Genomic DNA, 17,544 nt, shown 5'->3' on the forward strand with positions numbered 1-17,544 from the left:
GCATGTGGCTTGTGCTTAGCCATTAGTTCTAACCTCTTATGCACCCCCTGGTTTCTATGACTCGAAAACTGACCTACATAACATTCTGATCTGAAAATTTAAGCCTTTGGTAGAAACTAAGCTGGAAGTTTGAGTTCTTCATCTAGCAGTGAGAGCCAGGACACCATAAACACACACACACACACACACACACACACACACACACACACACACACACACACACACCCCATGTGGGATACTTCTCTCTCCCCGCCCTCTCTCTCCCCCCCCTCTCTCTCTCACACACACTCTTCCTCACACATGTAGGAACATCCTTCACACACATACCTTCCCCAAAGACACACAAAAGGGTAACAAAACAAAACAAAACACTGAGTGTATATTTCCATCCACATACACAAAACCCAACAGCCTCTTTTAAAATGTCCCATTTACCCCTTAGCCAATATCCTACTTGTTCCGGAGTTCCTTGCAGGAAGACCCTACATACTGTACATTTCATCTTTCACAACGATTGGAAGAAGTGATGTCATTGCTTGTGTTAGGTCTCTTGGCTGCGTTAATTATCACTGCTGCTAGGATATGGTGCTGATGGTTGTGGATTTCCAGTAGTTCAGGAAGCAAAGCTAAAAATGATGTATTTTTCGCTCAAGCTCCATTGCTTCATATATATTGCATTTTCATCCATGTGGGTTGCTGGTTATTCCGCTTCACTTAGCACATATGTATATCTATAGCACCACCCGAGGTGACAGCCCTCATGGCTGATAAGAGGAGGTTCTGGAAAGAGTCTATGAGTGCCGTTGTGACGGGCTTTCATGGAGAACATAGAAGAGCCACTCTTTCATGCCCAAATGGCAATGATGGCCATGATGGAGAAGCCCAGCCCAATGAAGAAGAACTTGGTGAGGGGGCTTTCGTGTGAGCGCAGCTCATAGGGGAGGATCTCCAGGAAGGTGACGTAGAGAAAGGTCCCCGCTGCCACCCCTTCCAACAAAGCCTGAGCCAGGCTGGTCCCGTCACTGTTGTAGAGGGAGACGCCAATCCCCACGCCAATGCCAGCGGGAGACATCAGAGCAAACACCACCAAGTACAGCAACCTCCACCGGGCCGGTGTGCCGCTCTGCACCAACTTCAAAGCCAGGCTGAAGACCACAATGGCTTTGTGGATCAGCACCGCCAGGCAAAGCTGAATGGCGGCCGTCTCCTGCTTTTGGACGCCGATGGCGAGGCCCTCAAAGACCGAGTGGAAGGAGAGTGACAGGAACAGCACGAAGGCCCGGAAAGAGCTGTGGGATTCCGGTGGGTCCTTCTGATCCTCTTCGGTGTTGTGGTCGCCATGGGAGTGCACGGCCTTGGGGCAACAATGGAGCACCACGCTCTCAATGAGGAACACCAGGAAGAAGCCGGCTGAGATGACGAGCTCCCCAAATGGGTACATCTGCCACGGGAGGAGAGAAAGAGTTGGACGTGTGTTAAGGCCCCATCTCCAATGCCCATTTCAAGCAGTATCATACCACTTTAAATAATCATGGCTTCCCTCAAATAATCCTAGGAAGTGTCGTTTATTATGGGTGCTGAGAGTTGTTAGGAAACCCCTATTCCCCGCTGCCACAGAGCTACAGTAAACGGCTCAGGACCGCAATACCTCAAGGACTGCCTCTTTCCATATGAACCTACCCGGGCCCTGAGATCATCTTCTGAGGCCCTTCTTTGTGTGCCTCCTCCTCGAGAGGTCCGGAGGGTGGCAACATGAGAACGGGCTTTTTCTGAAGTGGTTCCCCTTCTGTGGAATGCTCTCCCCAGGGATGTTTGCCTGGAGCCTTCATTATACACCTTTAGGCGGCAGGCAAAAACGTTCCTTTTTAACCAGGCCTTTGGTTGATCTGATTTACATCCTAAGCCCTTTTAAAATGTGTGTGTGTGTGTGTGTGTGTGTGGCTGGGGTGGGGTGGAGGGCTATTGGGTTGTTCTTTTTATTTTCATTATGTATTTTGTTGTTTTATATCTTGATTTTATTCTGTGAACTGCCGTGAGACCCCTCGGTATAGGGCGGTATATAAATTCAATATATAAATAATAAAATAAAATAAAATAAAGGCTATGTTTTTTGCCTATTCTGCAAATAATAATAATAATAATAATAATAATAATAATAATAATAATAATAATAATTTATTATTTATACCCCACCCATCTGGCTGGGCTTCCCCTGCCGCTCTGGGAGGCTTCCAACAAACATTAAAATACATCAAATATCACAGATTAAAAACAAGGCTGCCTTTAGGTATTTTCTAAATGTCAGGTAGTTGTTTATCTCTCTGACCTCTGATGGGAGGGTGTTCCACAGGGCAGGTGCCACTACCGAGAAGGCCCTCTGCCTGGTTCCCTGTAGCTTTGCTTCTCGCAGTGAGGGAACCGCCAGAAGGCCCTCGGCGCTGGATCTTAGTGTCTGGGCTGAACGATGGGGGTAGAGACACTCCTTCAGGTATACTGGACCGAGGCCGTTTAGGGCTTTAAAGGTCAAGACCAACACTTTGAATTGTGCTCGGAAATGTACTGGGAGCCAATGTAGGTCTTTCAAGACCAGTGTTATGTGGTCTTGGCGGCCGCTCTCAGTCACCAGTCTAGCTGCCGCATTCTGGATTAGTTGTGGTTTCCGGGTCACCTTCAAAGGTAGCCCCACATATAGCGCATTGCAGTAATCCAAGCAGGAGATAACTAGAGCATGCACCACTCTGGCGAGACAGTTCGCGGGCAGGTAGGGTCTCAGCCTGCGTACCAGATGGAGCTGATAGACAGCTGCCCTGGACACAGAATTGACCTGCGCCTCCATGGACAGCTATGAGTCCAAAATGACTCCCAGGCTGCGCACCTGGTCTTTCAGGGGCACAGTTATCCCGTTTAGGACCAGGGAGTCCTCCACACCTGCCCGCTTCCTGTCCCCCACAAACAGTACTTCTGTCTTGTCAGGATTCAATCTCAATCTCTTAGCCGCCAACATTCAGCTTCACTAGATGGATCAGATGAGGGTGCAAAAATCTCTCCCCGTCTTCATTATACACCGGGAAAATACGTTCATTTTTAACCAGGCCTTCGGTTGATCTGATTGACCTCCTATGCCCTTTTAAAATGTTGGGTTCTTTTTTTTGGGGGGGGGGAGGCGCTAATGGCCTGTTCTTTTTATTTTTATTATATATTTTGTGGTTTTATATCTTGCTTTTATTCCGTCAACTGCCCTGAGACTCCCGTGTATAGGGTGGTATAAAATAAAATAAAATAAAATTCCCAAAGTGGTATGAACCAGAGGGCATGCCACTGTTTCACAGCCTGGGGCAAAATGGGAATGTGCTGACCAGTGCGCCACCACAGACCTGCTTCCTTTACCTGGGTTGTGTGGCAAGATCTTGGGTTCTCATGCAATTTCAACAAGATCTTACAATATTTTGGCAAGGTGGCAGAAGAGGTGGCCGGGTTGGTGGGACCCCTGTTGGGTGGGGGGCCTTCTCTTGAGCTTCCGCAGCCCAAGACAGCTGCTTTACCTCACCTCACGGGGGACCAAACCCCGGGTTGAACAATCAAACACACTTCCAGGGAACTCCCGATATCGCTTTATATCTGCAGTGCAGATGGGGCCCAGGTCTGCTTGCTTGCATATTTATATTGCTTACAACTTTTTATTTCAACAAAGATCTTAAAGTAACTTCACATATCCCCACCCCCCCCCCAAAAAAAAATCAGTATAAAAATGCAAGTGCCACACTGCTGCAACTGCTAATACTTTAAAAGGCACATTTTAAGTAACGTAAGCAACAATAAATCTCAAAAATGCACATAAGTACACAAAAAGTAATAATTAAAAACCACAAAAAAGGAATTGTATACAAAATAGCACATTCCAGTATTGAATTGTTGCATCAATGTTCTCTTTCCCCACTCTTCTGCCCAATAGAGCCCAGTAGATGAAAATACTCCCCCCCCCCCCGCAATGCTCTCCTGCTACAATTTCACAAGCTGCACCATTAGCTTTGCAAAGCTCATTAACCCCATAGGGAATAATGAGTGTTGCGACCGGAAGCTAGCAGAAAAGCCTGTGTGTGTGTTAAGGGGTGGGTCTAAACTAAAAGGAAGAAGATGATTGGAGAGCTGAGTGTTGCTGGGCTAAATTGCAAGTATCCATTTCTTGATTGACAGGGCGAATGCTTAAGTACTCAGCGTTTCCAAGTTCAGCTTATCCTGGCTAGTGATTTTGAATCTCCCTCCCGCCCACCTCCTTTTCTTTGCTGGTTTAGAGTGACCTTGCTATGGCGCCGCCTGTATTCAGGGGCCAGTAGGAATTTTTTTCCATTTGGCTGATTGGCTGTTGCCATCTGGTTTTTCGTCTACTGCTTAGCAATAGTCACAACTTGTTAGGTTGGCGGTTAGGCTTTGGTTGATGAGTTTGGGAGGGGCATCGCATGGAGGTGCATGCCCCTCAGTGTTGCTCTTATAGAAGTATTCCGTTAAAGGAATCCTGGGGCTCCGGGGCTCTCGTCCTTACACCCCCGCAATGGTGCGAGGCTGGGGCCAATACAGAGCACGAGCCTTGGGGAACATTTCTGGTGGGGGAGATGGCCTGGTCTCAGCTATCTCCTCCACCATGGGGTGTTTACTTGACTTTCCTACCATAGGAAGTCAGAGCTGGTCCTGTCCCACCGTGGGGCAGAAGATTAACCAAAGCCTAAGGCCAACACTCAAATTAATTTGTAATTTGAATAAAGTTGTGGCGAAAAAACAAAAACTAAAATAATGTGTCTGTCTGAGTTATTGGGGGGAATTTTCTGGGGTGCCTCGGCACGCAAACCCAGTTTGGGGTTTCAGACATGTTATTTCTCAAACAGCAACTTTACATACTGTGTTTCTCTGAAAATAAGACACCGTCTTATATTTATTTTTCCTCAAAAAACACACACTATGGCTTATTTTCAGGGGATGTCTGTTTTTTCCCTCCTCCTCCTGCTGTGGCCAGCATTGTTGCTGCGCCTATCACTATGTCTTATTTTTGGGACATGGCTTATATTCCTTGAATGCTTAAAAATCCTGCTATGGCTTATTTTATGGCTACGTCTTATTTTTGGAGAAACAGGGTACCTCAGGGCAAACAGTATTGGAAGCTACGTATTCCATTTATGGTGCAGTTTCTGCACATGTGTGTTTTATAAAACCAGGTAGGGGTTGGTTTTTTTTTGGTCTTCTATTCATTTACCCAGGGACTTTATCTAAACCTAAGAGGTGCTCAAGTCTTCATGGAGCTTTTCATGGTTCCTGGTTTTGTTTTGTTTTAAATTAAAGTTGCACCACCAGGTGGCAATCAAGGGCCACCGCAGGATTTCTCAACTGGACCGAGGTTGTTTTGGCAGCTTCTTAGCCTTAGATTGCAACACCACCTCCCTGAAGGGAGGAAAAAAATGTGCTCACAAAACTTGGGTTTCGAAAGAGAGGTGAGAGGTGTGGAAAACAGAAGCAAGGCGTGGGACCTGGGAGGTACAGTAAAGGTAAAGGGACCCCTGACCATTAGGTCCAGTTGCAGACAACTCTGGGGTTGCAGCGCTCATCTCGCATTATTGGCCGAGGGAGCCGGAGTACAGCTTCCAGGTCATGTGGCCAGCATGACAAAGCCGCTTCTCTCAAATCAGAGCAGTGCATGGAAACACCGTTTACCTTCCCGTCAGAGCGGTCCCTATTTATCTACTTGCACTTGGACCTGCTTTTGAACTGCTAGGTTGGCAGGAGCAGGGACCAAGCAATGGGAGCTCACCCCATCGCAGGGATTCGTACCGCCGGCCTTCTGATCGGCAAGCCCTAGGCTCTGTGGTTTAACCCACAGTGCCACCTGCGTCCCGGGGAGACCAGTGTTCAAATCCACACTTGGTCAAAAAGTCAAATCACAGTCTTTCAGCCTAACCGACCTCACAGAGTTCTTGCAATGAAAAAATTGAGAGCTTCGGGGGAGGGGGATAAAAACATACACCACCCTAAGCTCCTTGGGATATAAAAATTTAAATAAATAGTAAGTAAAATAAAATACAATAAAATGCGTTTCAGCTCACCGTTTGGTGAATGTATCGGAACTGGCTGTGTTCCCATCATCAGGTACACAATGGCAGCCCTCTTTTTAAATTTGATTTTCACATATGTATCCATTCCTTCCCTCAAAGAGCTCAAGGTAGCATACATGGCTCTTCCCCCTTTCCATATTACCCTAATAATATGTTGTGAACCACCTTGTGATCTTTGGATGAAGGGCGATATACAAATTTAATATTTTATATAAATTTAATGTTTTAATTATATATATACTAGTGTCATTCAGCCCGTTCAGTAAACGGGCGCTAGAACATGTGAGGAATGGCGGGGCCGCGGCCTTCCCTCCCTCTCTGCGATTGGCTGCTGCGTCTGGGAGGAGAAGGGGAGGCAGCCTTCTGAAGCCCGCTTCCTCCCGAGTAGACCTGCCCGGCGGGGTGCAGCGAGAAGCAGGGCGGGCCGCCAGCCACGACCGAGCGAGGGGGACGACTCCGGCTCCCCGCCTCTGAGAGAGAGAGAGAGAGAGAGAGAGAGAGAGAGAGAGAGAGAGAAGGAAGGAAGATACCCCCACACACTTCCTTACCCTCTCCTCCTCCTCCTCCTCCTCCTCCTCCTCCTCCTCCTCCTCCTCCTCCTCCACCGTGCAGAGCCCTCTTTCCTTCTTTGTGTTTTTTCTTCCCGCCTTTCCCCTCTGAGGCAAAGGCTCCCCTCACGTGAGGCGGGGCTCCTGCCTGGCAGTGCCGGAGCTCCCTGCGGCCGCAATGGCAGCGCCTGCGCTTGAGGGAGCCGGCCGAGAAAAGAGAGACGGAGGTGTGGGGGAAAGAGCTGCAAACTCTTCCCGCCGCAGTGGCTGCTAACGCGGGTGGGCGGGGAAGGAGGGCGGCGGCGGGCATGTGAGGCTCGGTCCGGCGGGACCCGGCCAGGGAGCCTCAGCGAGAGCCAGTTGCCATGAGAGTGTCCTGGGCGCACGAGCAAGTGTCTCTGTGTCCAATCCCTGTGTCCGTGGGGCACATGCGCAGTAGCGCGGACACAGGGACACAGGGAATCTGGACGCAGAGACACTTGCACTTTATTATATAGGATCAGCAACAACCCTGTGAGCCAGACTGAACTGAGAGCTAGTGACTTGCCCAGCAAGCTGGCAGGTCTAAAAAAAAAAAAGTTTAAAAAGGTAAAGGACCTCTGGACGGTTAAGTCCAGGCAAAGGTGATTATGGGGTTGCGGTGCTCATTTCACTTTCAGGCCGAGGGAGCTGGCATTCATCCACAGACAGCTTTCTGGGTCATGTGGCCAGCATGACTAAACCGCTTCTGGCACAATGGAACACTGTGATGGAAACCAGAGTGCACGGAAATGCCGTTTACCTTCCCACCACAGCGGTACCTATTTATCTACTTGCACTGGCATGCTTTCGAACTGCTAGGTTGGCAGGAGCTGGGACAGAGTGACGGGAGCTCACCCCATCGCATGGATTCGAACTGCCAACCTTCTGATCAGCAAGCCCAAGAGGCTCCGTAGTTTAGACCACAGTGCCACCCGCATCCCCAGTCTATTTTCTTCATAGATGGATAGACAGACAGATATATATGCCTTTGTATCTTGCTCTGCAGTTTTAAGAAACTCCTCACAGCAGGAAGCAATTAAGTTCGAAAATGCAAAAATGCAAACACAACTATAACCATAACAAAATTTTACAAGGGAGTGTAACATTCAAGGTAAGTGTTTTCAAAGGTTTGTTTATGGTTCTGTCCGCAGATCGTTAAATAAGTAACCAAAATCAAGACATGAGCCAAGCAAGATTAGAACAGTCATTAAAAGATTGTGAAATATGCAGAGGCCAAGCTTGAGATCTTAATCAACTATCTCACCCCATACACTCTTGCAAAATTTGAGAGCCTTTTGCAGCTGACTAGAAAACAAAATCCTTGACTGTGTGGATCCTGTACCCCAATTCACAGCCCCATTCCCTGGAGGATAGTCAGAAGATGGATAAAAAGCTTTTTCAACTCCCCCGCCAATACCCAAGGTACCAAAATAAATAATCCATAATTGATCACAATGGCAGTTCGTGCCTATCCAAAGCTAACCTGATCAGCAATCTCAAAGGTGGGAGAAGAACAGTGTTCAAACAAGGGGAAACATACCTCATCATCATCATCACCTTCAGAGGTGCTGTTCTGCTTATGCATAGAAGCTCCCTGGGGGAAAAGAAAGAAACAGCTGAGTTGGAAACATTTTGGGGATAAGAATGGTTCACACTCATTGGCTATTATGGTGGTAGAATCAAGTTTCCTCTCTATTCAAGCAGTGGGAGCTCAGATCTTGAAGATCTGTCAAGTTTTGGAACCATGAACTTCTTTTACATGTTACAAACAATATCATCATCATCATCATCATCATCATCATCATCATCATCATCATTTTCTAAGGCCTCTTGTTGTTGCTTTCCCAATCCCAGTGCAACAGTACCCCTAATTATTAGAACAATTTCCAAAGGGGTAGCTGTGTTAATCTCTTGTATCAAAATGAGAGAGTCTTAAATTTATTATGGCATAAGCTTGTGGTTCCCAAACTTTCCCCTCCTTGGACCACTTGAAAATTGCTGGTGGTCTTGATGGGCTACTTAATGATTTTTCTGCCTGGTGTAGAAGTTACAGTGTGCTCTGATAGATGCTGAATGATTTCTGATTGCATTTTTACAGATACGCCATGGAGCACCTGAATGAAGCTCGTGGACCATGGGTGGTCCATGGATCACAGTTTAGGAACCCCTGGCATAAGCGTTCATGGACAGTTGTTCACTTCATAGTGTGCAGGCACTTTTAGAAGAAGGGACTCTATTCATGACCTTGTGATGAAGGGAGGTACATCCAGGAAGAAGTGATCTTTTAGGTCTTAAACCAGCTTTATAGGTTAGAAAAACCCAGTATTCTGAATTGGACAAGTCAGATGAAGCAGTGAAAGCCCCAAAAACAAAACAAAACCCACAACCAAACAAAACCTGTGCAATACATTTATAATGGCCAGTCCCATTCAGATTGTTGGTAACATGTTCTGTGCTGACATTTCCATACCATCTTCAAAGGCTGCCCCATCATTTTGGGAGATGATTCACCAGGAAATTCAAAAATTAATTAAAACCTCGTACGGTAAGAAAGCAGAAGCATATTTATTAGGAATCATGAACAATGACATACCCCGAGATTAGGAAGATATATATTTATATGCAACAACAGCGGCAAGGACGCTACTTGCGAAAACCTGGAAAGAGCCAAGAATACCAACGAGAGGAGAATGGATTGATAAACTTTGCGAATACCTAGAACTAGCCAAATTAACAGACTTGGTACGGAAAAAACCTAGAGATAGAATCAAAAAACAGTGGGAATGCCTAAACGATTATTTAAGGAAAATAGGAGTGGGAAATAAAACGTGGCTGTGTTTAGAATAACTATGCAGGAATATATACAAGAAATTTAGAAAGTTTTTTTTCCTTCTTTCATAGAACTTATGATAATGTGACTATGATTTAGATTATGTGGTTATGATTAAGTATAAGTGTGAACGTGATTATGACGGGCAAACAGAGGACAATATGTAAAAATACCGAAGGGTAAATCCCTGTGTATAGTGTGGAGGAAGTGATAGAGGATGTAATGAATTTTGATAAGAGATGACTGTTGAGTCAGTCAATAAAGCCTTGTTTTTCTTTTTCTTCCTTGTCTTCCCTTTCCCCCCTCTTTTTTATCTTCTTTTTCTTTTCTTCCTTTTTCTTTTTTTACTTTCCCCTACAATCTATCTCCTTTCTTTATCCTTTTCTCTCTAAACTTTTCTTTTTCCATCTTGAAGGTTAGATATGTTTCTTTGGATTTTAAACTTAGAAGAAAAAAATTGAATATATTATAAATATTAGTTCTTTAGGTACGGTATGTGTGTATTGTGTATGGGTAAGTGTATGTATTAATCTTTGTCCATTCTTTGTGTGTTGTACGGTTTGGTAGGTTTGTATGTAGATGTATCATTTTTGTATTATTTTTTGTACAATAAAGTTAAAAATTTTAAAAACAAAAACAAAGGCTGCCCCATGTACAGTGGGTTAAAGGTAAAGGTAAAGATAAACGGACCCCTGACCATTAGGTCCAGTCGTGACCGACTCTGGGGTTGTGGCGCTCATCTCGCATTATTGGCCGAGGGAGCCAGCATATAGCTTCCAGGTCATGTGGCCAGCATGACAAAGCTGCTCCTGGCAAACCAGAGCAGCACACGGAAACGCCATTTATCTTCCTGCTGTAGTGGTACCTATTTATCTACTTGCACTTTGGCATGCTTTCGAACTGCTAGGTTGGCAGGAGCTGGGACCAAGCAACAGGAGCTCACCCCGTCACGGGGATTCGAACTGCTGACCTTCTGATCGGCAAGCCCTAGGCTCTGTGGTTTAACCCACAGCGTCACCCACGTCCCTGTACAGTGTGTTACATTGGTCCAAACAGTTATTTACTAAAGCATGGAACACTGAAGTCCAGTTGTACAATTCAGCCAAGGTCAAAGCCGGGTTAGTGGTTTAAGCTTGTCCAGTATCGTCTCTCCTAATGTTCAACCAAACTGCAGGAGGCACTGGAAGACAGGAGTGCCTGGCGTGCTCTGGTCCATGGGGTCACAAAGAGTCAGACATGACTAAACGACTAAACAACCACAACAACAATGTTCAACCTTGGCTAAACTGGATGAGAATAAGAGGAGTTGTGGTCCAACAACATATAGGGACTCAAGGTTGAAGAACACTGGTCTGCTCTGACTGGCAGTAGCCTCCAGGGTCTCAGACAGTGGTATCTCCCATGATCTTTTTTTAACTGAAGATGCTATGGACTGAAGCTCAGACTTTCTGCATATAAAGCAGAGGTTGTTCCTGTGGCCCATCCAAATTAATTGCAGTGGAATTCAGATTTAAGAAGAAGAAGAGTTTGGGTTTGATATCCCGCTTTATCACTACCCTAAGGAGTCTCAAAGCGGCTAACATTCTCCTTTCCCTTCCTCCCCCACAACAAACACTCTGTGAGGTGAGTGGGGCTGAGAGACTTCAAAGAAGTGTGACTAGCCCAAGGTTACCCAGCAGCTGCATGTGGAGGAGCAGGGACACAAACCCGGTTCCCCAGATAATGAGTCTACCACTTTTAACCACTACACCACACTGGCACACTGATTTAAGAGACTGCTGTGATGGCACTCACCTGCTGCCGTCTCTTTTTCAGTTCCTCCTGGATGTCCCCCAGTGCGTCGGCCACCATGTGCATAATGCAGGCGCCAAGGAACACTCCGGCGGCAAAACAGCCTATGCAACTGAGGATGCGCCGATGCTTCCCTAGAAGAGATGCAGGACAGAATATGGAGGATTATGTCAAATGTACAGTTTGTCAAACAGAGAAGAAGCTGCCAATCCATGTCTTAAAAATATATCTTAATATAAGCCACCTTGCATAGATTTGGTTCCTGAAAGGCAGGATAATAACCCATACTAATACTACTAATAAAGGAGTAGTATTACATGCTCAGAATTCAGTGCATGCTCAAGAGTTCAAGGTCCACCAGCATCAAGAGATAATCTGGAGGTTTAAAGCACCCTTTCAGTTCCAGCACCATGGATAGAGCTTTTTGCCCCATGAAATGTAGTGTTTTTTAACAGAGCCAATTCTCTTGTTCAGCTCGCTTAAGCCCTGTTTGCTTATTCTGGGTGTGGAAGTAGAAGGAACGCTAATCTGTAAAAGGAACATGTGAGCATTCATTCAACAGAAAGATCAAGAGTGGTAAAGAGGGACCCACCTCAATATATGGCTACCTAGAGAGTTAAAGGTCTGTATAGTTAAAGCTATGGTTTTCCCAGTAGTGATGTATGGAAGTGAGAGCTGGACCTTAAAGAAGGCTGATCGCTGAAGAATTGATGCTTTTGAATTATGGTGCTGGAAGAGACTCTTGAGAGTCCCATGGGCTGCAAGAAGATCAAACTTATCCATGCTTAAGGAAATCAGCCCTGAGTGCTCACTAGAAGGACAGATTGTGAAGCTGAGGCTCCAATACTTTGGCCACCTCATGAGAAGAGAAGACTCCCTGGAAAAGACCCTGATGTTGGGAAAGATTGAGGGCACTAGGAGAAGGGGACGACAGAGGATGAGATGGTTGGACAGTGTTCTCGAAGCTACCAACATGAGTCTGACCAAACTGTGGGAGGCAGTGGAAGACAGGAGTGCCTGGCGTGCTCTGGTCCATGGGGTCACGAAGAGTCGGACATGACTAAACCACTAAACGACTAAACAACAACAACAGAGAGTTAACAACAAAGCTGAGGTCTCAAGACTTCCTGGTGTTGCACAGCACATTATTTGCACTCCTGCACAAGTTCTGACAGTCACATTGCATCAAGCCCCTCTGAAGATCAGGCCATACCCACTCCAATCCCTTCCATCGACTGCTCACCTCTGGCCATGTTGCTCTGGAACCATTTAACCTGCGCCGGGATGAGGCCACAAATGAGCGTGACCACCAGCAGACCTGCCAGGCAGCCGATCTTGACCTCCAACAATTGATCCATCTCTGCAGCGTAGGGTAGGGAAAATCACACAGGGAGGAGAGGCAAAGGCTTCTCCGTCGTATCTCTGGACACTTTCCAGGCTGGTCTGATTTCAAGACGTCTTACGAGCGTTAGTAACTAGTCCCAAACAGAGAAATCCACCTCTCTTCACACTCTTCTGGTGCAATAAAGCTTCCCCCCCTTTGGAAGTATGGGTGGCGGAAAGAGCAGGAAGAGAGCCTCACACTATGGAGTCTTCATGAACTGAGCATCCATATATAACAAGATCAAAAGCAACTAGATGTTCCAGCAGCAGTTGGGTGTATGGTGCTGTCTTCAACCTCTGCCTTCTAGATATATTTCATGGAGTCTTCTACTCCCCACCTTGTTCCCTTGTTCCTTACCCTCTGCTATTTCCCTCATTGATCTAGCTTTCTGGCCTCTTGTCCTGCAGATGTTCTCTCTTCCATTCCACCTTCCTTCCTTCTCTTTTCTACCTCCCTCATCAGATTCCTGCTTCCATCCAACCTCGGTCTAATCCTAGCCGCCTTCTAGGGAGTGAGTAATCACCCCGATACTCCAGAAAGCCGCCCGCCCACTTTGGTGTTGTCCCATCCCATCCCCTCCCCTTCATTATGTAAACGATGTAAACGTGCAATTTCATTTACAATAAACAGTCTACAAGCGATCGTTTAGTCATTAATTTTAAGGTCACTGGGCCACAGCAGCCACAGTCGAGGGCTCCACCTTGAATTCTCGATAAGAAATGCTCATTAAAAAAATGGGAGTCTATTGATCTAGCTGAAGATTGCTTTCCAGCCCGCAGCTCAAGGCTAACAAGTGCGTGGGTCTCAATAGCTGCACCTTTCACGTTTTACTTCAGATGTGGATAAGGGGGAAGAGAGGGAAAAACAAGCACAAGATTGTCTTCCATAAACACAATTTTAACAATGGGTCCGTAAGTGACTGTGGAGGCCAATTCTGGATGCACACGTTCTTCCACAGTGGGGACATTGGTTTTCAGGCAGGCAGTTTATCACGGTGTGGATTTGCCAAGCGTGCCTTCCTCTTAGCACGTTTCTCCCTTGCGTCCTGAGATCGAGTTTCTTCAAAGCCCATGACACCTTTGGTAAAGGCTGTTCTCCAATAGGAGCACTCGCAGGCCATTGTTTCCCAGTTGTCAGTGTTTATACTACATTTTTAAAGATTTGCCTTGAGACAGTCTTTAAACCTCTTTTGTTGACCACCAGCATTACGCTTTCCATTTTTAAGTTCGGAATGGAGTAGCCGCTTTGGAAGACGATCATCAGGCATCCGCACAACATGACCAGTCCAACGAAGTTGATGCTGAAGAATTGTCTTCCAAAAAACCACCGAGACCATTCCGTTGTTAACTCTCCACCCTCCCAAAATTTCAACACCTCTTGCGATGGTTTGGCCCCTTTCTGTTTTAACAGTACAAATTCTACAAACACCCTCCATATCTCCTCAAAATCATTTCTCCTGCATATTCCCCAACTTACCTTAATGGCACATGTTAATTTATCATTAATAGCGATATCCCACACCTCTTTATACCATTCTTCCATGTTATATTCTGCTTGCCCCTTCCTCTTCCTGGTTATAATAATTTGTGCAGCAGTCAATAAATTTGCGAGCAAGTCCTTCATAGCCCGTGAACCTTCCACCCCATCGTAAATGGGTATTAATGCTATCTCTGGACTTTTGGTCAGCTTTAGTCATGTAGATCGTGCTGGACAGATGCTCTTGGGCCCTCCTGAATACTGATCAGTGGTGTGTGTGTGTGAGTTCTGAGCCCTTGGGTTTATGATCCCCCTCCACTGCTGGGCACCTGTCTCCTACGGTGTTGAGCACCTGCACTGGGGGCAGGGGGTAGAAACAAACAGGGGCCCACTTCTGCCCACTCAAGGAGACCCACCCCAGAGCCCCCCTTATTCTGGCTCCAAAACCATCCCTTCTCCTCCCCCACTGCTCTGATGCCACAAAGGAGACGGGAAAAAGAGGCACACCTCGGCATGGACTGAGGGAGGCTTACAAAACCCATCCTGGAGCTAATATAGGAAATGTTCCTCCCCTAAGAACCCCCAGGACAGAAATGGATGGTATATCCCTCTTCTGCGAGAATGGTGTAAGACTGGCAGGGCTGTGAATTTGGTATTTGGCCCATCTTGGACTTCCCCCTCCTTCTACCCTGCCTTTTGGTGGCCCTGTAAATGTGGAACAGTGGAGCAGCAAGATTCCATCCATGTTGGGGCTGCTGGGAGCTGGGAGTCGAGCAACAGTTGGGCCACAGAACCCCCACCCTTGTACTAAATCGGTAAGATCTATTTTGTTGAGGTTATGCAATAATCAACCAAATGAGGCAACTTTAGTTCAGGAGCCTGAGCTATTCAAGATACTGACACAGTTCAAGATAAAGACCCTTTGTGCTAATTCTGGCCGGAGCTAACTAGGCTATCCCACCTGCCTTTATTTTGCCTGCCAGCTCCAAGACTGGTTTGACAGGCTGGCTGGAGCCACACCCACGAGCCTTCGCTTTTCAAACTTGGTTTCATTGAGAGCAAACCAACAAGTTTGGATTGCTACATTAGCTTCCTCATTACTCCACCACAGCTAGGAAAAACACGGAACTTTCCCCCCACTGTCTGAAGCCAAGGAAATAAATCTACAAAAGGACTCTCAAGCGGAGACCAGAGGCCCGCGTTTTTGCACCCAAAGTCCTTTGGCTCACAACAGCACCAGCAGGTGAGATTAAGGCTGGAATGAGACATGCTTGAGAGTAGGAGAGATAAATGGGGTTCTCCCAGCACTGCTCTCTTTTTCTACGGGCAGGAACTGTGAATGCCAGAATGGACTGCAGGTATGTGCACTGACCTAGCACTAAATAAAACATAGCCATGAGCCATTTGCTTAAAGCAAATATTGCTCCTCCAAAAGCCTTATAGCAGAGAACCAATTGTATCTGGAATGAAGATTTATTTATATTATTGTTTTTTTAAAAAAATACACAATCATTGGTTTCAGGACTTGAAATAGGGGCACCCTTTGCTTATTTTAACATTGCACTTGAAAAGTACAGTCATACCTTGGGTTATGTTTGCTTTGGGTTACATACTTTCGGGTTGTGTACTCCCCAAACCCAGAAGTATTTTTGCTGTGTGCGCGGTCTGCGCATGCACAGAAGCATTCTGCGCAGTCCGCGCATGCACAGAAGAACGCTTTTGCGCTTGTTCGGGTTACGTACTTTCAGGGCAGTCTCGAGCAGGTCGCGCGCCCTGGTGCTGAGGGGCTGAGATCACTCCGGCGCCCCCCCCCCCCGCAGGGCGCAGCATGGTTTCCGCGCGGCTTTGCCGAATGGCGCCCTGCCTACCAGCCTGGCGCCCTGCACCACCGGGGGTCTACCTAGAGCCGGCCCTGCATACTTTTCGGGTTACGAACCGCACCCCGGAACGAATCAGGTATGTAACCCGAGGTACCACTGTAGTGATTTCCTTTGACGTGTGTGTGTGTGTGTGAGAGAGAGAGAGAGAGAGAGAGAGACACAGAGAGACAGAGAGAACGAATCACTGGGCTCCCTGATATTATTGGGCTACCAACTCCCATCAGCTCCAGCCACCACAGCAAAAGGTCAAGGGATGATGGACGTTGTTCTGCAACATCTGGAGGACTGGAGGTTTCCTCCCCCTTGTATTAAGTCACCATTCTGTCCTCCCCGCCCCCAGGATTTTCAGTTTTTCCTATTCTGCAAACTGCACAACAACAAGGAGTAGCATAAAAATGCATGGGGTTTTTGGAAACAATTTTTCCTGCTATTGCACAACTTTGCAATGGCTGGGAAAGACATTCTAAAGACAAGGAAGTGAACTAAAGCAGTGATGAAAGAAAAAAACATGAAAGGGTTTCTTTTGTGATGGAAATTGCTACTTCTGGGCGTCATTCTAAATTACACAAAACCACATTTCAAATATATAGACCCAGTAAACCTGTTTGGTAAAGTGGAAGGTCAAGGGAAGAAATTACACCCTCCCAGCATCACTGGTCCCTGGTGTGCCAGGATGGAGGCCTCTCCTTTTCCCAGCCACTCTGGGCGGCTCCCAACAGAATATTAATATAATAATAATAATAATAATAATAATAATAATAATAATAATAATAATAATAATAAGGCGATATAACATTTAAAAAATCCCTAAACAGGGCTACCTTCAGATGTCTTCTTTAAGTCAGATAGTTATTTCCTTGACATCTGGTGGGAGGGTGTTCCACAGGGCAGGCGCCACTACTGAAAAGGCCCTTTGCCTGGTTCCCTGCAACCTCACTTCTTGCAGGAAGGGAACCTCAGAGCTGGAGCTCAGTGTCTGGGCTGAACGATGGAGGTGGAGACGCTTCTTCAGGTATACTGGGCTGAGGCAGTTGAGGGCTTCAAAGGTCACCACCACCACAACACTTTGAATTGTGCTCGGAAATGTACTGGGAGCCAGTGCAGGTCTTTCAGGACCGATGTAATATGGTCTAGACGGCCGCTCCCAGCCACCAGTCTAGCTGCCACCTTCTGGATTACAGTGGTACCTCGCAAGACGAATGCCCTGCAAGACGAATTTTTTGCAAGACGAATGTGTCTTGCGATCTGATGGCGACTTGCAAGACGAATTCATTTTGCGAAAAATTCATCTTGCGAATCGCAGTTTCCCATAGGAATGCATTGAAATTTAATTAATGCGTTCCTATGGGCCAAAAAAAAAAATTCAATGCATTCCTATGGGAAACCACGATTCGCAAGACGAATTTTTCACAAAACTAATTGACTCGAATTAAATTCGGCTTGCGAGGCACCACTGTAGTTATAGTTTCTAGGTCACCTTCAAAGGTAGCCCTATGTAGAGCGCAAAGCAGTAGAC

General features: G+C 46.5%; 1 protein-coding gene across 1 annotated transcript; it reads right to left on the reverse strand.

The window, feature by feature from the left end:
* Positions 1 to 359: 359 nt before the first annotated feature.
* On the reverse strand, positions 360 to 13,161 carry SLC39A2 (solute carrier family 39 member 2). Its single transcript, XM_035135056.3, has 4 exons — positions 12,532 to 13,161; positions 11,292 to 11,422; positions 8,208 to 8,261; positions 360 to 1,441 (listed from the first exon to the last, which is right to left on the reverse strand). The coding sequence occupies exons 1-4, from the start codon at positions 12,644 to 12,646 to the stop codon at positions 845 to 847; spliced, it is 897 nt and encodes a 298-aa protein (XP_034990947.1). The 5' UTR covers positions 12,647 to 13,161; the 3' UTR covers positions 360 to 844.
* Between the last annotated feature and the right edge of the window lie 4,383 nt (positions 13,162 to 17,544).

The sequence above is a fragment of the Zootoca vivipara genome, chromosome 12, assembly GCF_965207765.1.
Source record: "Zootoca vivipara chromosome 12, rZooViv2.hap1.1, whole genome shotgun sequence".
NCBI classification, from domain to species: domain Eukaryota; kingdom Metazoa; phylum Chordata; class Lepidosauria; order Squamata; family Lacertidae; genus Zootoca; species Zootoca vivipara.